The sequence below is a fragment of the Gavialis gangeticus genome, unplaced genomic scaffold (genome assembly GCF_001723915.1).
Source record: "Gavialis gangeticus isolate Ggan-Ray unplaced genomic scaffold, GavGan_comp1, whole genome shotgun sequence".
NCBI classification, from domain to species: Eukaryota; Metazoa; Chordata; order Crocodylia; family Gavialidae; genus Gavialis; species Gavialis gangeticus.
In genome coordinates this window covers 12,722,304-12,745,138 of record NW_017728998.1, presented here as the reverse complement: position 1 = coordinate 12,745,138, position 22,835 = coordinate 12,722,304, and the positions used below count along the sequence as shown (strand labels likewise).

Below are 22,835 nucleotides of genomic sequence, written 5' to 3'. Positions count from 1 at the left end.
TTTCTCTCTCCTTTACATCAAAGGAGACCACAGCTCTTCACAAAACATGCTGCAGGCCCCAGTGTGCAGGGATTTAGCAGCTGCAAGTTGTAACAATGCAATGTTCCTGCTGACTTACTTGCAAGAATTCTGTTATTCTAAACTATATTTAAAAGTGTAAATGGAGTGTATAAAAGACTTTTTTTGCAGTAAAATTCATTAAAAAGTATTATCCTGTCAAGACACGCATCCACCCAAACAATCACGTGCGTGGTCTATTTCCAACATATAGTGGTGCCTTGTCTAGAAGGCTGTAAGACTTGCTGCCTCTTGATTCATAAAATGTCTCTTTTATATTTACCGGAATTATAGGTTGATCCAACAGCAATGTTCCCTTAGATTCACCTTCTCCTTTGCAACTGTTTCACTACTGCTACTAATGATTAAGGAGCAATAGCACTTCTCACCTTTATGATGGCTTACTGGACATGATATGTTCAACTCTCAATCCCTGTAACAATGATGCTATGCTAAGTAGTATCAAATACGGCTGACTGGCTCTAGTGATGCTTACGTACTGCGGGTTCATATATCTTCCAGGGATAAGCTAGGGATAAGCTTCCATGCTGTTTTGCAGAAATGGATCAAGTCTGGGTTTGAATTGCTACAATTCACCCTCACAAGACACAGCTGATAGTATCTCTTACAGCTAGGGTCACACAGCATTCCCCAAAGGACATGCTTCCTGTAGTGATGAGCATCACCCGAAAGCCCTAGAAGACATTAATCATCCTATATTCAGATAAGCGTACGAATAATATGCAGCAAATAAGGCATGGGGCCACACATTGGAGAATGAAGATGAAATAAAACAGTGCATAGCTGCTCATTAAGTAAGCACCACATTTCCTGTGGTCTGAAAGAGGCAGGTGTTCTGGGAGGTAAAAACAGTATCTGATGAAGTAATTAAAGACTGCATCATAATGTATATGTTTGTGGGGCTGAATTAAAATTCCTCAGCAATCTTTGTTCTGGTATTTCTTAACTTTTGAATAATACTCTTTTAACATAGTTTAATAGACATGACTTTCTATGTGTTTATATAAACCCATATGTGTAATCTATATAAACGTTCCTGACCCTGAAACCCTTATTCCTCCAGGTAGCATTACTGAAGTTACCATTTTTGCAATGCCTTCTGCTTGAAACAATGGTTAGAGCACACCTTATCACAACCAAAAGTTTGAAGTTACATGTTTAACATACGAGTGCTCAACCTAGAGTAACAAACAAGCACTCGAGATTTGGGATGCCCTTCTCCTTCCCGTATTGTTAAAGCAGAAATCAGTAAATGGTTGTATCCTAGTAAGTGGGGCTGCAGGTTCTAGCACGAAAAGGGTAGAGAAACCACTCCTTTTATACACAAGGTCAAGGCACCTGGTAAAAATCAGCAAATACTTACCTGCACACTGACTGTAACCCCCGTGCAGTACCACCTTCCTCCTTCAGTGCCATGTTAGATACAAATTAGTAAAGGATCATGTTTACGTTCAAACTCCAGTTAACCATATATTTGAACTACCAATGCTATGTTTCTAGCACCTTTGAAAGTAGAAGGAATGTTCTCTTTCACTCCCTGACAGGAAGGATTGATGGTCTAGCAGTTAGGGTGGTAGCCTGGCACTTATGAGACTGATATTCAACACCCTATTTCCTCCAGGACTTCCTGTGTAACCCTGGGCAATTCACTAAGGCTCTTATATCTTGCTTCCCCATCTGTAAAATTGCAAGAAGAGTAGTGGGGTGCTATGAGGATAAATAACATTAAGGATTGTGAGGTGCTTGGATATTTTGGTGACAGGGACCAGATAATATATATACATGTAGACAGCTAGCTAGAAGTAACTTGGAAGAGTCTGCCCTCTATCATCTATTACAAGGGTGGGCAAAATGTGGCCCATGGGCTGGATGCGGCCCGCCAAGCCATTCTATCTGGCCCGTGGGGCCCATAAAAAATTTAGAAAATTAATATTTATCTGCCCCAGACTGCCTGTCATGTGGCCCTCAATGGCTTGCCCCTGAATCTCAGTAAGCAGCCCTCCACCCAAAATAATTGCTTGCCCCTGAATCTATTTGCACTATCAATATCCTAAGTGTTTTAAGTAAAGTTTTAAAAAATAATGATCGTCATGAAAGAGAAGACCACAAGCTACTGAAGTATTCTTTCAGCTGCATTTCTGAAGCAGTCCCCCTTGGTTGCTATTCAATGCCCAGCAATTTAAAAACTGGTATGAAAGAGGACAACTTGCACTTCATACTGGAATTGCATAGTGGTGCTTCTTAAACTATGGAGGATTTAGGTGAAATATGCAGGAGAGAGAGCTGAAATACTGATGGAAAACATGAGGAACTAAAAATATAAAGACATGTCAAGCTTAAAGGGGATTGTGTTCAGGCAGGTCAAGAGCCCTCTAGAATAGAATCAAGTATCCATCCCCCAACTTTCTCTCCCCCAACTTTCTCTTCCCTTCCTCAGAGTTCATCTCCTCCTATCCTGCAACTTTTGCAACTGAGACCTTCCTATTGTCCCAGAATTAAGTAAGAAGTTGAAGGGACACATTTTAGCTGAGAGATTGTTATTGATAAGTGTATGCTTTTTCTTGGGGCTCTAGATAAGAAGCTGTAACCAGAGGCAGGTCAGCTTCCAGATAAATATAGTAAGGATAGCCATAAGATCCTCGGGGGCTCTTCAAAGCTCTAGAGTCTAACGTTGAGGGTCTAGCGAAGACCTCAGCATGGACCTTGGCAGAATAATACCACTTCAATACCTTCTGAAGAAGTTCATTTAAATAATTTACTAGGGATGCTCTTTCTGAAGATCTTGCTTGCTAAGAACTTCACTATGAAATGGTAAATTGTGAGAAACGTATTCCCTCTCCTCTTCCACAATAATGTTTTTAATGTGGTTTTTTTCACCTTCAGGTGTAGTTGCATATACCAAAACTGGAAGTAAATAGAGCAGGGACTTGGCATTGGAAACTGTGACAAAGAGGCAGTTTTAAAGCCAGAACATGAAAGGGGATGCTTCATTTAAAGCTGTATCAGCCTCAGCAAAATCAAAACAAGTGGTCCTTCACCCGATGCAGCAAATTCCTAAGCAACCCAGTCACCGGCTGGTAGAGGTCTGGTAATAACAGAGATGGACAGCATCATACATTCAAATGCCTACTCCAGCTCCTTTTATCCATGCCAAGTGTTTCAGTCCCCATCACAGCACTGGTTGCAAACCACTAAAAGTAGCACCTCAATGTCTCTAAGAACTACTATCGCAAGCAAAGAGAGAAAGTTTCCTTACATACATTTCTTGCGACGTCCACAAAAATGCTGCTTTTGAAACCTTCCAGGGTGGTAATCATTCGCCTGACCATGATACTTGGAGTAAGTGTGATTTCTGTGATGACCAGGGGAAAAGTGATTGGGGCTGGAAGATACTTTGTACCGGTGCACTTTCTCTTCTGCTGTCCGTTTGTATAAGACATGAGGATGATGTCCAGCGGGTGCTGTATAATTATGTTCCTGTGCTAGGTGCTGAGGTAATGGAGATATAAGGAATTCATTCTCCCGTGTCCTTATCAAACCTGACTAAAAAAAGAATGAATACAGATAAGGAAAAAAAAATAAACGTCATAGTTTGACAACAAATATATTTCTGCCTACCTGTGAACACTGGGTTCCTTCTAAATAGCTGTTTTCTCTGAATTGCAAAGTATATTTTACAAAATTAAGACTTTTATGAAGTTAGGCTTTCGTGTCTGTTTGAATCTATCAGGCAATATTGCCACCAGGAAAAGAAAAGCAAAAAGACAGAAATACTGTTGCATGGCCAAAAGGGGACAAAGCTGGTTTGATGAGCACAGAATTCCTTTCCAAAATGAAATTTTAAAAATGGAGGTAAATTTTGTTTCTATTACAGTGGAATATCCCATTTGGACTTTGGAGAAAGGTCAATAAAATTAGCAGATTCCCCATGTAAAACAGTCTTCTGTAGCATTCACTTAATCATTGCATCCTCTGCTCTAAGACAAGAGATGTGCCTAGCTGCTAGTCCTCCATCCTACCTGCTGTGCTCCGTTCTAGTGACTAACGGGACTCGCCATCCCACAAAGTTATTCATGCTCCAGAAGACTCAAGTCAGAGATGGTGCTACAGTGGCTCTCAAAATGCTCCTCGGAAGCTTTCTCTCTAATAGTCACGTCCCAGGCACCAAGGTAGATCAGACAGGAGCATTTTTAATATGGAAACTTTTTTTATAAATCTCAGTACACTCCAAGGACTGAGTGGACTATGGATAATGAATACCTCCTTAGTCATGAAATGTCTCTTCAGAGTAGGGTTCAGACACCTTAGTGGGACAGTACTGGGAAGCATGAACTGAGGTTTCATAGATTCATGCCACCCAGTACTTGCTGGGCCAATTACTGTGAAGGTGTCAGACAGCAGCATTGTCAGCATAACACCTGTTAACAAGCAGTAAATTATCCACTTCTTAGGAAATATTAAACTTCTTTCCTGCACAATATGCATGACGAACAATATCTGCAAAAGGATACAGAATATTAGAATGGAGTTTGTGTTGATGATCATCTCTGTAACTTAAGAGCAAAACACGCTGATGGCAACTTGCGTCTGTTCTAAAACCAAGTATTACAAAGCCAGGAAATTCCAGTTTAAGATTATATTTCAAAATTTCCCAAGCATGTTAAGATATGGAAATGCAAGCAACCTTAACACTAACATTCAACAATTTAACTATAGAATTTGAGTGTCTTTGGTCCCAGATATAAGAGGAAACTTGTATTTAAAGATACATTTATGTTTCCATGTCATTTTTCTTCTCCTGGTGTCACCAGAAGGCAGAGTTGAAGTTGGGAAACATATGCTATATTTTTCATAGGTTAATGATAAATAAAGCTACATATGCGATTAAGTAATTCCAGAAGAATGTGGGTGGCAATGAGGAAGCATTTTTATTCACGTCTTTAGCTCTTTTTATGTTTTTTCTCATTTCCCAGACTTGTAAAAGTTGTCGTCATAAACATCTTTTTTATCGAGGAAAACTGCAACAGATAGATGCAGCAAGCATCAATTTGTAGTCAAAAGCAAGAACAAAAAACCTCAGCAGACAACTATATACGTAATTCTAGATATGGAATGTGTTGTAGATCACAGGCACCATCTCATGCCAAGACCACCTCCAGAAGTGACAGCCCCATTTCTCTCGCTTTGTAAAAGTGCATACCGACCAGCAGGTGGCCTCTACAAAACACTCGGTATAACATGTGAGCTCTCTCGGTAGACGCCGCAGCTGGTGATGCCACCACAGAATGCTCTCTGATGGCAGATGACACAGCTATGCACCTACAGCTGCATGTTTATGATGTGCACCACTAGCTCATCTTGCCCATTTTTCTATTCTGTCCAAACTGAGGATGTCAGAGGACTTCAATACATCATTACCCCCTGTGGTTCTTTCAGCTTTGTGGTATTCTTTAAGCTTGCTCTCAGGAGGAAAATTTAACAGAATAAAATACGAAATCCTCACAGCTTTAACTGTAGGGTTTATTACTCAGGATAATGCTGCCATTGATACTGGATGCATCTACATATGGATCTACAGATACTGGATGCATCTACACATGGATCTGATCTGAGATCAGTTTCCTTGCAAGTAAACTATTTGTGAGTAATTGCTCCCACACAGGCGTCTACACACGCAGGGACATGGCAGCAGATTTGCTGCTCTTGGCAGCAAACAGGTGCCAGTTCCTGTGGCCCTGCAATGGTCTCCGGCTGCCATCAGGGGGAGCTTGAGGCTCTAGCTGCAGCCGCCAGCAGCTGGCAGCCATCTGGAAAAAGCAGCCCCGTGCTCTGGTCCCTGGCCAGCCACTTCTCTGGCCAGGCGCAGTGTGCTCAGTGCAGGGGCAGGACACAACAGCTTTCTCCTCACTGCCTCCAGCTTCCTGTGCCATGGCTGCTCCAGTCCCTGCCCCTGGCAGCGATGATCAGCAGTGGCCCCAGGCTCCTGATGGCCACCACACTGGTCCTGCTGGCTCGCCATGCCAACCTCCAGCTGGCCAATGGCCATCTGGGCCGTCCTGGCTTCCCCACACACAGTGACTGCCTGCCTAGCCACAGCATGCTGTCCCAGGGCAGCTGCCACTGCACAGCTGCTGCCTAGACCCCATCCAGCTAGCCGGACCCCAGCAGGGATGCCAATGATGGGCTGCTGGATGTCACTGCTGGAGCTACCCTCACTCTTCTGGGCCTCCAGCCCCACTGCCTCTGGGCCTGCCAGGCCAGCTAAGATTGGTGGCTGCAAGTTATCCAGCAGACCTGGGACAATGAGCTGTGGCTGGAAGCCTTTCACATGACCCAGGCCACCTACTGGGACCTCCTGGAGAAGCTCTGGCCACACCTGGAGTGGCAGGACACTGCCATGTGGCCACCCATCCCTGGGGACACTCACCTGGCCCTTGCTGTGATGAAGCTGGTTATGCCCATGAGCCTCCGCTATGTGGGGCATCTCCTTGGCATGGGCAAGGCCACTGTGGGGGAGAATGTTCTGGAGGTGTGTGGCACCCTCCAGGATGTGCTGGGGCACATGATGCTCCAGGTGCATGACCCCCTGATGGTGGTGGCGGGGTTCTGTGCCCTGGCATTCCCCCAGTGCATTGGGGCCCTGGATGGGACCCGCATTCCCATCACTTGCCCACCCCATGGTGACCACTATAGCCAGAGGGGCTTTCACTCTATTGTGCTCCAAGCCATTGTTGACCACTACAGTGCCTTCACAAATTTGAGTGCCAGCTGGGCGGGCAGTGTCCAGAATGTCCATGTGTTTCGCAACTCCGCTCTGGTGCAAAGCAGCTGCTTTGTGCAGGGGGTGCCAGACCTGCAGCTGGGTGCCATGGTGGTCCTGCCCCTCCTCATCGGGGACCCCACCTACACACTCCTGCCCTGGTTCACATGGACCTACACTGGCCAGCTGAACCCCACCCGGACCCACTTTAACCAGTGCCTGGGCTGGGCTTGGGCCTTGGTGGAATTCACCTTAGCCACTAAAAAAGACACTGGCACACCCTCACTGCCCACCTGGAGTTCGTTGAGGACAACTTCCCCCAGGTCATCATCACAGCCTGCATGCTGCATAATATCTGTGGGGCCTTGGAAGAGTTCTTCTATGAGGTCTGGGTGTAGAAGGCACGGTGGGTGAAGGACACTTGGCAGCAGGAGCAGTAGCAGCAGCAGCAACAGCAGTGGATCCCCCGCCCCACCAAGGCCTCAAGTGAGCCACACACCAGGCCCCGGGGGCCAGGGCACCAGGTGTGAGAAGGACTGGCTGATCACCTCCTCCTGCACTCCCTGTTGTAGCCCACCTGGACAGCCTCCCATGGATGTCCCCACCCTCCTTGCCCACCCCCAGCACCATGCTGACTGCAGACACATCTCAGAGGAACAACAGTTTTTATTCCCCTCGCATCAAACAGGCTCCCCCTTCCCCCTTCAATAAACAGAGCCCCACTCTCCCTCCCACACCACAACAGAGCCCCTTCAACACCCACCCCACCCACCAATAATAAAGCACCCTCTTCTCCATGCAAACTACTTACAATGTATTTTGTATATCATCCCAGGGTAGGAAACTGTGGGGTGGGGGCACCTAGAGGGCAGAGCCCAGAGACAGTTGGCCAGCACCACAGCTTCTGGCCATTCCCCTGTGGGTTCACATGCCACAGCAGGCCTGGTGGGTGGGGGGCTCCTCCTTGGGCAACAGCGGACAGTCACCCTCACCATGGGCGGCTCCAACTCCAGCAGCTGGTTTCCAGAGCCAGCATGTAGTCCTGGCCCCACTGCAGGTAGCTTTGGCTCCATGCCAATGTGGAGCTGAAATGAGTGGTGAGCCTGGGCCCAGGAGGTGGGGCTGGGTGGTGAGGGACCTGGGGCAGGGTCCAAGGCAGGGGTTCTTGGCTGGTGGAGGTGCCTCTGGACCTCCACCCAGGTCCATGGAGGGGCCTGCTGCTGCCACCAAGCCCACAGTGCAGGGCTACCAGACAACTAGGATGAGGAGCTGCCCACACCTCTGCCCTCCCTGCAGGAGGCTTCTCCAGGGACACACCCCAGGGGCAGCCCCCACTGTGGCAGTGCTGTTCACTCAGCATGCCTCTGCTGCGCATGTCCTGGGCACTGCACAAGGAGCTGTTTGCATGGACCGAGGGGTGCCCAACCCACTACATCCTGCTGCTGCTGCTCACCATGGTACCCCAGGTACACCTGTGCAACTGGCATGGGACTCTGAGCTTCAATGGTGTGGGGGAGAGGGGACAAGCCTGGGCTGCTCTGCAGCTTCCACCACCACCTGGAAAGCTACCTGTGGCTGCGCTACATGGGTCTGCCTCCCACAACTGAGGAGGACATCGCCATTGGCACTGACACATTCTTTGGCATGACAGGCCCATGCCCAGCTAGCTTTATTAAGCATGAGATGCTTAATAAAGTTTTGCACTATCTCCTGCCTCCCTGCATTCTGTGTAGGGGGAACCTGGAGGCAGGGGAGTGCAGCTGGGCAAGAGCTGAGGTGAGGAGGGCCTTTCCTCCAGCGCACAGCTGACCATGTGGCCATGGCTGGTGTAGCCAGTGGTTCCACTCAGTCCTGGCTGGTGGTGACAGCATGCAGCTCTGAGTGGACTCTTTGGATGGCGGGATGCAGCATGTGGGCACCTCCAAGGTGGAGCTGGAGCTGCTGGAGGGAGGCAGTGACATGGCTGGCCATGCCTCAAGGCTGGGGCTAAGGCTGCAGAACTGTCAGGACAGGTGCTGGCCCAGGCTTCCTGAGCTGCTGGTGGAGGCTGCAGGAGGGGACCTCAGTGGAACGGGCTGGTGGTGGCCTGAGGGGCCCCAGTAACATGTCACCACAAGTGCCACGCCAGGGCAGGGACTCAGGCAGGCTGCCCATGCTGCTGCACACAGCACAGCTGTGGCTTGAGGGCACTCCCCAACTGCCAGCTGTGGCTGGCGATATGACCCATTGTGCCTTCAAGGCCTTGACCTTTATGCAGCACTGCTGCAGCAACCGGTTGTGCCCATGCTCCTGCATCCATCCCAACAGCCCTTCATACATGTGGGCGTTGGAGTGGCCACCCTGTGGAAACTGACGCTGCACTTCTGCCTCTCCCCGTAGTGCCCACCAATCTCCTCCTGCGACCAGCTGATGGGCACTGGTGTGGATGGCGACAAGGCCATTGGGGCTCCTGTGCCAGCTCTCTGGGCCTCTGCATAGCTGTCTCTGTGCTTCTTGACCTAGGCAGCTGGCTACAGTGCCCAGCACAAGGGCACGGCACAAGACTGGCAGCCACGTATTGAGGCAGGAAATACGCCACAGCACCTGCAGACTCCAGACAGGTCGCTGGGGGTGGGCTGTAGGCAGCTAGAGCTGGCCCTGGTGGCCAGGACCTGCCTGCGGTTGAGCCTGGGTGCTGACAGGCCTAGCAGGAGCCTGGAGCAGCCTGCAGGTCTGGACAGGTCGGGCCTGGCACCTGTACGGCACTGCAGTGCCAGACAGCAGAACTGGAGTGCAGGCAAGCCGGTGTAGCTGGCTTATGGCCTACCCAAGGGGACACAGGGGCCTGGAGTGGCCTCAGGCTTCCTGCGTGTGCCCCTGGGTTCAAAATGCCTGCAAGCTTTTAAGGGTCTGAGGCTGGGACTGCCATAGAGCCGGCCCAGCCCTGGAGCAGGAGAGGCTCCCAGGCCAGGAGCCCTGGGGCTAACCTCTGGCTGGTCCCCTACTGGCAGGGCTAACTGGGAGCAAATTTGCTGCTGGTTGGCATCTACATGTGTGTTACTGCACACTAAGTACTCGCAAGTAAATTTCTTACTTACATTTGCAGGTAGCAAATTTACTTGTGAATACTGACATTTACTGTGCAGTAAACTACATTATTGTGCAGTAAGGTATCTCATGTAGGCATGCCTACTGAGTATATTCACCATAAACAGATTTAGCAGGGATTTCAATATAAATTGGCCAAAAAGCAAACCTAGTCATTCAACACATTTTAAGAAAGGGACAAAATTGTCTCTTCCGATGAAAGAATGGGTGTGAGGAACTTCTCATCATGTGCAAGAATGTAAGTTGTTTGCCTACCAATTTCAATGGGCTGGGAAACATCAAATTTCGTGTCACAGTACAGCAGAGAAAATCATATTCCTACAGGGAGAAATCTAATATTTGAATTATTTGATTTATGTCATCAGACATTTAGAAGTAACACAATTCATTTGCCGTTCTGGGCAAGATGCTCCGTTCCATACAATCATCTGCTATACTACATTGATAAATGAGCATCTGTTTACTGATTTTACTCCCATCTATTGCAAAACAGAAACAGAGTAAATTTGTTTTTTATTTCTCCGTTTTAAAGGTTTCCACATCTGAAATCATTCCTACAGGATTCATTTAATAAATGATTAAAACCACATGCAACAAAGGATTTTCTACGTTTTCCTTGCAACAACTACCCCTGATGTACACCAAGTTTTCATCCCAAATGTAATTCCTATATTTAACAACATACAGGTAGACCAAGGTCTCCAGAAATATGCAATGAACTCAATCCTGAACCATGTGCTGAACTCATTTTGCTGCATGATTTTATGTGCTGCAGGTGAGGGACCCATAAACTGATTCAGTTTTCTTCAGTCAAGGCTGTGGCTCAATTCTCAGATGAAATGCTCTCCTTTTGGGCTTTAAATTAGAAATGATCTTCCTAATTGAAAAAATATTATGAAGGCTGAATACTGTCTACTTTTTCTGATGCAGTCTCTCTAGTGTTCTAGAGGCGCAGGTGCTGAGATCTATGCAAGATTGACTGTAGGTTCAAACGCATGTAATTTTTCATTTCTACAAATTGCAAGGGCATTTCTGGTGTTTGCACTTAGCCGATTTCATTAGTAATTCAGAAATAACTTTGAAAATTTGGCTCAGATTCCTAATGTATTGAGATCCACAAGTTGTGGGACTGGAGCAAGGTATACAGTTATGGAGGTACTTGCAGTTCCTTGTTTCTCAAGCATCAGTTACTTCAGTTTTGGTCTTTATAAAAATGAGTAGCCTGCAAGCTGTACAATTTGTGTTAGTTTGCTACCAAGGGTACATCAGAAAGGTCAAAGGTCTAGTTGAGCCTAAGGTCTGTTCCTAACATAGTAAAGGCACACCAGTGTGTGGTATTAATCTTCATGACTACACAAAGAAACAACGTAACTACTAATGCAGAGAGAGCCCAGAAGTCCTCAACTCAAATTTACTACCCCTCTCTTCTGCCAAAAAACAAAGTGGTTATCCTGCTGGCCATGTTCTAAGACTTACCTCTTTTCAATACCATACCAGATAGAAGCTGCAATATGGAAGACACCAAATTATGCTGAATCAACAAATAAACCAATTGTAAAGTCTGCAGGCTTTAAAAAGCCAATATTTATTAAATAAATGATTAAGTATGAATCGTGTGCTTAGTTCTCTGAATCTGCTAATGAAATTGTAAGTCCTCTATAAAATTTCACATTGTCAGGGCATTATTGCAAAAGCAGTAGTCCTGAATTTTCCTGTTACATTTCAGAAGGAAGGGGGAATCTCTTTGAGTAATCTGAACATGGGTGCTTATTAACAGGAAATCTGGTTCAGGATTTCTTCACTCAAATTTGATTACTATGTAAGGATTAAGAGTAGGAACTTCAGAAAGCATTTTGCCTTAGACTAGCTCCTACTATATTCAAAAAATAAGAGAGACCAATTGTGGCAGGGCACTGTTGGCGCCTGCCACTTTAAGAGCTGAGCCAAGAAGCCAGCAGTTGTTTGATTGCGGTGGCCATGTCAGATCTCTGGCCACCTATATAAACAGAGCAGTTCCCTACTGGCAGGCCAGGCAGTAACATTACCTGGCTGCAAGGCTGCATGCAACATCCTGGAGGTAAGGGCAGGAGCTAAAGAGGATGGTTTGGAGGCCCCTGGTCCTGGGCATGACCTAAAACTACACACTTCCAGGAATGAGTCGTCCGGTGGGAGCCCCCAAGGAAATACCAGGCCAGTTGCCACCCTGGTGAAAGGCAGGTAGGGGTCCCTTAGCCCCATTCCCCACCTTTGGGTGGGCTTTGGAAGCAGTAGTGGCATGGCTGCAGCCACCTGAGCCCATGATGGGGGTATAAGACCTTGGGGAGTGACTGTTGTGGGGCCAGGTATGGCAAACAGAGTGCCACCTGAGCCTATGGGGGTGGTTGACCCTGAGAGAGGGCGGTGTAGTGAGGCCCTAGGGAAGAGGGTTGAGTAGGGCTGAGGGTCAGCCTGAAGGGCAGCCCAGGGGAGTGTGCAGAGTAGGGCTGAGGGTCAGCCTGAAGGACAGCCCAGGGGAGTCTGCTGAGTAGGGCTGAGGGACAGCCTGAAGGGCAGCACATGGGCCCAACCACAGGAGAAGAAGTCAGTTGTGACTCCCTTAAGACGCCAGGGTGAGGTGAGGTGAGGTGTGGTGCAAAGGCCTGAGAGAGGGCATGGTAGGAACCCCGAGTGAGCGGAGAAGTCCAAGGTATGTCTTTGGATGCCTGAGGCTGCAATTTCAGCCAGAGGCTGAGTAAGGGGGCTCAGTCAGAGAGACAGGAGCAAGTCCTGACCCTGGTAAGTCCCCCACTGCTGGGAGGCCAAGTGTGGGTCAAAAGTAAGACCTATGGTTGATTACAATGACCTTCTGCTCCAAGGGGGGAGTGACAGTCCCTGTGAGACCCTGGAGCACCAGTCATGGTGTGGGTTAAGAACGCCCTGGTGAGGGGTGGCCCCAAAAGGAGGGGCCCCAATGAGGGGATGGAGGTGTGGAGCCCCAGTGAGAGGAAGACCAGAGGGCTGGGAGGTGTCCGTCCGTCCGTCCGTCCCAGAGCAAGCTTGGACCCAGTTGGGTAATTGGCTGGCCACTACCCCAGTGACGGTCATGGGAGAGGCCCAAAAGACAGTACGTCTGCCACACAAAGTATGAGCTAGATAAAGCCTATGGCTGAAGAAGCTTGCTCCAAGAGGGAGTACAAGTTTTCGATGCAAGAAAGTGACCCTGTGAGAGGGGGTGGAGAGTGACTCCCTAGTGAGAGGAGCAAGGTATGAACGTGGGTGTCTGCGGCCTAAGCTTGGTCTGGCTGTAGGCCAGGAGCATTGAGTCATCTGGATGCCATCTGCGAGGCTTGGGCTGCAGTGTAGGGGAGGAATGGAGCTGCAGAAAGTGCCCCCTGGCATCGGGGCAAGAATGGGTAGTCTCCCACCTAATTAACATCCTAATTGGATATCAACAAGGTGTGGCAGGAGAGGCAGGTGGGGAAACCAGCACTGTGGCTGGTTAGGGAGTTCCCACTCTGCCACAACCATCTTGAGTACTTTTGATAAATCCCACTCTAAAATGTTTTCTCTCCAATAGCCAGTCTCATTTGTATCTCATTCAAAGAGCCTACAAGATTACTTTTATATTATTCTCCTCCATGTTCTGAGAATCTAACCCAAATCCCACTGAAGTTGGTGGGAGAGCACTGGGTCCTTAATGCCCAGTCTTGCCAAATTCCGAGCACTTCCTGAAGGTTATGATCATTCCTCACTTCCAAGCACTCAACATCTCACCAAACAGCACCCTTTGTAGGACACAAAACAATGACAGCCAAAAGACCCGTCATCCTGTAGCAGATTTTTTTTCAAAGATATATTATTCTATTATTTATATGTATTTTTTTTAAATCTGAGATATGGAGGCAGTATATACCCTTCTCCACACTATGATACCCTTGTGGCAGTAAATTTCATATTTACATAAAGCCACTTTTATTGTGCGTTAATTAAATTACAGGCAACAACACATCCATATGCACTAGGAGTTACAAAAGAGTCACAATCCAGACACAGCTAATGAGGTAAGAAATGCAGCAGCATGAAATTCAAATCTGAGAAGACGCAGTACAGTCAAACAGATGGACTGCAAAATCTGCTAAATAAATACAACTAGTTAGTTTAGGCTTATACCAAGTGAAATTACTCACTATATGATGACAGAATCACCTTGACTAGACTAGAATATTAAAACTATATGTAAAAATAACTGTTAAGCAACACTATATATTTCCTAGCTCCCTGTTATGATATTGCATGTGCATCTGAACCTTAAAAAACCAAGAACTACTCTGTTTTAGCCATTAGCAAATACTGACTTTAAATAATGACCACTGAATAAGCTACTTCCTGTTGCATAGGGATGGATACATTCAGAATGAAGAAACTTTCAGAAGTAAGGGGTTAAATATGAGGGATTTGTACCTATTAAATTGGCCTGCAGTGTTATAAATGCAAGCACACAGCTAACTTAATTCATTGGAAAGGTTACTATTGACTCCATGAACACTGACATAGGACCTTCTGTGCTACAGGAGGACCTTCTGTGCCTTCTGGGATGTCTAGCAAAAGGAAAGAGAAATGAAGAATTTTCCTAAAAAATGGAAAGTTCCGAAAAGGAAAGAGTCTCCAATATCCCCAAATTAGCAGAGACTAACTAAGCAGATGAATGTAATTGTAAAACTCCCATCACAATAATCACTGGACATTGAGAGAATTATTTCTTGTTCACACTGCAGTGAAAGCTTGGGGAATGTTGTTAGCTGGGATTCATTCAAGCATGAACTCCAGCTCTGTTGTTAGATCTGATTCTTTAATAATGTCTCTGGTCTTTTGGCACCACTCAGGAAACACAAAGGAGCCACAACTGGCCATCAGAGACTTCTCTTGTTGGAAGGCGACTCCCTCTTAGCCAAGATACTCTAGCTCTGGACCCTCTGTGTCTGACCCTCACTCCTGCAATAAAAAGAAGCATGTTGAAGAGAGAAAGAGGGCAGAGCAGAGCTGCATAGGATGTTAAACCAGCCAGACAACTTACAAACTGCCTGTCAGCAACCTTCATTTGCCTTGCGGCTAAGGCTGGCCCCTAGAAATAGGAAGTTAGGTCTCCGGTTTCAGATTCTACATGCAAGAGTATGGACATTAAGATGGAGAGTTTCTCCACCTGCCTCTGTTCAGGGTCAGTCACAATGTAATGGTATGCAGAGCCCTTTGTTTCAAGTGGCTGCCTGGACAAGGTTACTGCCTTCACAAGGCACAGAAAGTGGGCCCTGCTCTATGCATGCATGATACAAAGCCCGCTGAAGAAAACGGAAGGCCTCCCATTGGCATCAATAGATTTTTTTTTTTCCTACTGAGTCCTGAAAGGAAAGTGAAATTCTTCTTGTACCTCGGGATGTGCCAGCCAGTATGGGTTGGATGAATGGACTGGAGGTAGATAAAAAGTTGGTTTGAACATTGGGCCCAGTGGGTAGTAATCAATGGCTCAAGGTATCAAGTGGAGTGCCCCAGGGGTCAGTCCTGGGGCCATTTTTGTTCAATATCTTCATTAACAATATGGAACATGGGATGAAGTGCACCCCAAACAAGTTGGTGGATAACACCAAGATGAGGGGTGTAGTAGATATGCTGGAGGGGAGGTCTAGGATTCAGAGTGACCTAGGCAAATTGAAGTACTGGGACAAAAGAAATCTCATGAGGTTTACCAAGAACAACTGCAAAGTCCTACACTTAGGATGAAACAATCCCAAACTCCAGTATAGCCTGGAAACTGACTGGCTGGGCAGCAGCTCTTCAGAAAAGGACCTGGGGGTTACAGTGGTTGGATATACAATAAAAATGGATATGAGTCAGCAGTATGACCTTGTTGCCAAGAAGGCTAACTGCATCCTGGGCTGCATTAGCAGAAGCATTGCCAGAAGATAGAGCGAAGTAATTATTTCAATCTATTCAGCACTGCTGAGGCCACATCTGAAGTACCATGTCCAGTTTTGGGCCCCCCACTATAGAAAGGATGTGGACAAGCTGGAGAGAGTCCAGCAGAGGACAACAAAAATGGTTAGGGGGCCAGGGCATGTGACTTATAAGGAGAAGCTGAGAGAGCTGGGCTTATTTAGTCTGGAGAAAAGAAGACTGAGAAGGGATTTGATAACAGCCTTTATGTACCTGAAGGAAGGTTACAAATAGGATAGAGCTGGACTGTTCTCAGTTGCAGACAGATGACAGAACAAGGAGCACTGTTCTCAAGTTGCATCAAGGGAGGTTTAGGTTGGATATTAGGAAAAGCTCTCTCACTAGGAGAGTGGTGAAGCACTGGAACAGGTTACCTAGGTTAAAGCTCCACCTTTGGAGGTTTTTAATCCCTGTCTCAATAAAGCCCTGGCTGGAATGATCTAGTTGGGGCTGGTCCTGTTTTGAGCAGGGGGTTGGACTAGATGACCTCCTGAAGTCCCTTCCAACCCTAATTTCTATGATTCTAGTATTCATGCTGTAGATCCAATCCCTCCTACCCACGCAAAGTGCAGCCATTGTCTACTAATTCAAGCTATTTAATGCAATGCAAGACCATACAGCCAAAATAAATTCTCAACTCTCAAGCAAAGATGACATCATCTATCAATCTCTCTACAAGATATTTTGGGTTGCGCTCACTTGGGATGAGTTGGTTGGACTACAACTTTACTTACAGACATAAGCAAAACTATTCAAGTAATTACAACCCTAAAATATATCATGATCTAAAATCATATACAGAATGTATCATTGATTGACTTTTTGAGAAACAAACTGATAAGCCCCTCTCACGTTTGGGTTGAAATGGGAATATTCTGAAAAACATAATCCTATGGGCAAATGTTGGTGTGAAATTGATTGGAAGAAAAGGAGAAGTCATATATCTGGTACAGCAGAAAGTTAGGAACTGAACTGCAGAAAGTGTGGCTGAGATGAAGGATGTCTTAATCCTACAGAAACAGACAAATCATGAGACGTAAAAATGATAAGAAAACACTTGCAAAGGATCTAAAAAGACAGTTGAAAACTCAACCCATGATTTTTCAAAATAGGAGCCTCCCCGCCCTTCTCACATAGGTCAATGACCTGCTTTTTAAAGAGTTGAGGACCCAAAGGTCCCATTGGACTGTGTCTGGTCTACAGACTGTAAACACTTCCAGAATATGCCCAAACCAATATGGTTAAGAAACTGTTTTGAGAAACTAGTAAGAATGGAAGAGACTTCCAATGACATACATGTATTGCTGAAGTCAGAGATCCCACAAGTAAAACGCCATTTTTTATCCCATCCCAAACCAGGCAGCGAGGAGACATGAGAGGATTCAAAATATTACTGAGAATTTAAGTTAACTGTATATTCCCAAGTTATCATGATATCCAGCCCTGAGAAACCATGAAGAGTCATTTGCATAATGGGTAGCATTGGCTGCTGACAATCCCAGAGTTAATAATTAAAAACACGATGCTTCATTGGATTGAGCTGATGAAGATAACGTCATTGGGCTGTACTAATTTATACCAGATTGATGATATCTGGCTCCTTACCACTTTGAATGTTTAGGTTCAGTTAATGATCGAGACACATATTTAAACATTTTTTTAATCAAAGAAAAAATATATCCAAGTCACTTGGCAAACCAAACTGGTTTATTAGTTGCATTACATATCTCTCTCTCACACTTTCTTTCCAAATCTGGGTGAAGCAGAAAAATTCTCAACTCTATTCTGAATTAATTGGTTTTCTAGCAGAATAATATAGCTTGCTTATAGCCTATACTGTAAGCTTTAAAATGTCAAGATTTCTAATAACATAGTATTTACTCTGCCTCATTCAAAGGTCCTCAGAGTCCAGGACCTTTAAAGAGCCATTTTGAGTTCATCATGAAAGAGTACTCTGTTCAGTTAAAATGTACAGCACAAGCATTATTCTGAACATTCAGCAATTGTTAAAACAAGGTAACACAATTACTTGTCTTTTTTTTATTCCTAAATGAACAAAGTTAACGCTCAATAGTGCCTTTGTATTTTTGCAGTTGACTGAAGTTGCTTAAACATCTTTGTGCAATCCTGCTTTTATTAACATGTGGCAAATAGGAAAAAAATATTTTAATTTGCTTCTTAGGTTAAGGTAACTGAACTGTCACATTAGTGCTTAAATATATTAAGCTGACATTTATTGCAGGGTAATGATGATATATTCTAGAATAATACTAACTTTGCTTTGCAGGAAATTAAGATACTTGGTCATATCTATTTGCATTCTGACACTATTTATACCTTGAAAACAAAGACCAGTTTCTATGAATGACATTTATCCAAATGCGCATGCATGCACACGCACGCGCGCGCACACACACACACACACACACGTGCGTGCACGCACTCAATATGTATATAGGGTGACCATATTATTTTTCAGAAAATCCAGGCCACTGCCTCCCTGATCCCCACCTGGAAGCACCACTGCCCATCCCCTGCCAGTGGGAAGGCACCAAAGGGCACCAAAACACAAGCACCCCCTGCTTAGTGCTCTTCATTGGTTCCTGAAAAACTGAGCATTAAGCAAAATAGCGTTAAGTGAAACCGAAAGTTTTGGACGAACAAAGATGGCGACTGCGAGCATTATAACAAAACTCGCTAAGTGGAATCGGGTATCAATTTAAAACCAGCATTATAGTGAAATAGCACTAAGGAAACTGCCTGTACAAGCTTGCCCAGGGCATCCACACATCACAATCACAGCATCGCTCTCCCCCCGACCCTGTCCCTCCCCAAGCAGGAGGTGCAGCGCCCTGCAGAGTCCAGCCCACCGCTGGCCTCCAGCTGCTGCTCAGGAAGATCCCGGCAAAGCAGTGTGGGCAGGGTGGTGCCAATCCAGGACTTTTGCTTCGACTTTCACCAACCAGCTCGGATGGCCTACAAAAACTAGGACTGTTCTGGCCAAACCAGGATGTACGGTCACCCTAACTATAAATGTCAAGATGTCTGCCAAGTTGCACACTAGGTAATATGAATCTTCACTGATTCTGTCAGTGTGGGCCCAGCAAAGCAGTGTGAACACAAACTTACCCATTAAAATCTATGTTTATCCTATCTAATGGTTCCAGGAAGCAACTTGGGCTAAAAGACATAGATCCAAGTTAGGCCTGATCATTATTCAAGTAGTCGGGGATGGTCTCTTTAAGCAAGGCCTGTGTGACAGAAAGATGAAATCTAGTTATTTTTATTCCTTGTGGCAGTCCTGAAATCCATCACAGAGCAACCAGGAACTAGCAGGATTATTGTATGAATTCACTGATGCTTCAATTTTTCTAAAAGGGAGACAGCGAGGTATCTGTCAGGTGTTGTCTCACAGTTGAATGAATACTTGGGGTGCATCAAGAGCAATACCAGTAGACATAAGATCATGAGTTAGTTAAGGCTCTGAGCCAGCCAAGCACATAAATGTGTGCATTACTGAGTCAACGGCATTATTCATTTGCTTAAAGTAATGCACATGCTCAAATGCTTTGCTGGGTCAGTGGTGCTTCCAGGATGACTACAGCCATCATGCAAGAGGCCAAATTTATACAAGGTAAAATTTACACCATGGCTATGGATGATCAAAAGGCCAGATCATCCTCTTAACCCTTACAGCAGGACTGAAATGAGGTTTTGTGATAGACCTTTGAACAGAGCTGGATTTCCCTCATAATAAAGTATTTGTTAGGATTTATTCCATCCACACTAATGAACAGGTGCAATGAAAATGTATTATCACTATTATATTTCTTTTTCATGTATGGCTAATAGTACTTAAGCAGATGTAATATTTCTATGCTAATGTTCTCTGAGCTTTACTCTATTAAATGTATACCCTCGTGAATTGGATGCGACTAATTGTTCTGGACACAAAGGCAATAAATACCACGGGAAAATAATAAAACAGAAAATGAACAGTTCAGCGTAGACAGCTGCTGATGACTATTAAAACTCAGAGCTGAGCATCCTTTTCTGCGGTGGGAATCCTGCATTTATCAGATACTTGCTTTAATGTTCCAAACCAGCAGCGTCACCCTCGATCAGAAATGAAACCTCAAACATTGAAAATCATGCCTCAGGCCCTGCAGAACCATGAGGATGACAGATAAATCATGACATGGATAAAAATAATGAATGTTGGGGCTCTTTCATTTGCCTTCTAGTTTACAGGTCACATTTTCAATGTTTTTGGCCATAACCATAAGCATTAGAGGCCTATTTATTTTATTTTGTTTTTAATGCAAGCCCAGATTCTCACAGGATCACACAACTCCAGCAACTCGGGCTTTAAGAAAGACACCACGTATCACTCGATTCACAATAAAATTGTGAGATCTGGCAATATTGAAAAGGGCCAGGGAGCAGCGTATCTGAAAGACATGACAGCCTCCTAATACCAAAACCGGTACACAAGCTGATCCTGGCTACAACACAGCGCTGGCTGCTGACAAGGTGTGCTTTTTGAGAACAATGAAACTACGGACTTCAGGTCTGCTTTAAATTGCACAATTGCAAGGGATCTAGAAAGGCTATTCCACTGGCCAGAGATGGCCAGAGTACAAGTGGGCAGTACCCATGGATTATTTTCCTGAGCCAGACTTTGTGAACTCAGTACTGCGAGATGGTAAGCACAGAGCTAGAGTGGTGTAACCAAACACACGGGAGGAGGGCTGGTGACTGATCTGAAGTAATTTACACAGAACAAATCAAGCTCAATGCACGTAACAATTTTATCTTGCTATGAATAGTTCAGCCAGCTCCTAAAACAATGTTGTCTGATTCTGGGCTCAAGTTACGCTTGATTGCCAGCTGCAGTGCTTCCTAAGATGCCAAACTAGTGATTTCCAACCCTTTGATTTCAATGGCTTCTGAAATACCCCTTGTAATACATTAGTTATACACCAGTGGCCAAAAGTAACTTTGTAGGGAGCATATATTATAGCAGTCACCCTCCCCCCCACCAAAAAAGCCCGTAGGCTTCCCCTATAAAGCAGGACTGACTGGTAGGCCACATGCAACCCGCCAGGGTTTAAACTGTGGCCCCCACTCTCACCCAGCCACCGCTCCCTCCTTCACTTTGGCTGGAACAGCAACCGAGATATCGGGGTTCCCTCTCCCTGCTCCAGCTGGCGCTTCCTGCCCTTGTCCCAGGGGCTAGGGCTGGGGCAGTGCCGGATGATGACACGCTGAGGCCCTAAGCTAAGTCCACCTTAACAGAAAAATAATCCACAAAATCCACAAAAATGGATTTTCATGGAAGTTTAAGATAAATTATTGTGAGTTCTGCATACATTTATGAACTCAATATGAATGATGACTGTGGAGCCATATATATGTATATTTTTGTCATATTCGAATGACAATGTCCATATTTAGAGAGTCATTTTCCCATATCTCCTTTATCTCCCAACTGATTATTATAAAACTTGATATTGAGTCAGTTTGGGGTTTTTTTCTTATTTAGAAGCCCCTCATATTGTGAGGCCCTAAGTTGTAGCTTAAGTAGTTTAAGCCTAAATCCGCCACTGGACTAGGGTAGCTGGGGAAAAGGCCAAGCTGTGTGGGAGGATCGGGGCCGTGCAGGTGAGAGCATGCCCACGTGAGGCAGCAGTGGGGGGATGCTCAATGCAGCACTGCGGGTGCCTGCCAGAGGTGTACTGAAGTGAGAGGGGGGAAATTGCCCCTGCATAGTACAGCAGTATGGGGGTGTCCTGCAGCAGTAGAGGGGGTCACCCAGTGCGGCAGTGGGAGGGTGCCTGTGTGGGCACCTAGTGCAGCAGAAGGAGCATCTGCCCAGCATGTGGCCTAGAGGGGAGGCACATGGCTTGCCTGGTGTAGCCCCCAGGGTGTTCAACCTTCTCTGGTGTAGCCCCCAGGGTGTTCAACCCTCTCTGGTGTAGCCCCCAGGGGCTAAGAAACTGGACAGCCCTATTCTAAAGCATCCGCTTCTGCCACTGTTGAAGAGGAATATTGGGCTAGACAGACCATTGGTCTGACCCAGTATATTTTTGGTCAGGACAAGTGTGGCAAGTAAATATGCCCCACTAGTTACAACAGTGGTTTTTAACTGTTTTTAGATTCAAGGCACCCCTCAGAAAATGTCAGCTCTTAGCTTTCACTCATTTCTTGATGATGGAAAAATAATACAGCAATTCTTCCAGGTCAGAATGGTTTTGACACAATGAGTTTCCATTTGAAATCTTTGGGTTTATCTTATGAATTGTGTGTAGGTGTTTGCACACCTAATATTGAGTGCCCCCCACAGTACCCTGGCTGAGAATCGTTGGGTGTGAGCCATTAGTCTGGGCCTTGAGAAACCTGGATTTAGTTCCCTGTTCTTCCACAAACCTAAGCTCTCTGTGCTTGAAATCTTCGGCTGTAAAATATGTCTAAGAACATGTTCTCATGGCAGTGTGATGAGAAAGACAGAAAAGACTGTGGTTATGTTCCAATACAAGGGAACATATAAGTACCTGAAGACAGACAGGTAATTCCCCTGCTGTTCTACAGCCTATCCATGTGCTGTTACCCTGTTCACTTGACATCTGGATGGGAGGGAGTAAATTTCATCTCTTCTGTAATCGCCCATACGAAATGGGATAGTACTCGTAATGCATCTGAATCTCATTTTGTTTTTAAGCTGTTGATAAAAACAGCAAAACTTATTTCTTTTTGGAGGCCATTCAAATTGCGTTAAATCCAAATTGCAGTGGCACTATTCTGTCGAACATCAGCTGGGTCCAAATAATGTCTCATCATTTTCTCACAGTTTTTCACAACCTTTTGAAACCTATGTAATGACAACTGCAACATTTAGATATATGGTGAGCCACATAAACTTCTTAGAACATCCAGTTTTTAA

At 45.6% G+C, this 22,835-nt stretch overlaps 1 protein-coding gene across 1 annotated transcript in view; it reads right to left on the bottom strand.

The window, feature by feature from the left end:
• ADAMTS18 (ADAM metallopeptidase with thrombospondin type 1 motif 18) overlaps positions 1-22,835 on the bottom strand; it is a 125,232-nt gene that overhangs the window by 85,711 nt on the left and 16,686 nt on the right. The window contains exon 2 of the mRNA XM_019505270.1: positions 3,339-3,621. Coding sequence (XP_019360815.1) covers positions 3,339-3,621 — 283 coding nt within the window. The remainder of the gene's footprint in view (positions 1-3,338; positions 3,622-22,835) is intronic.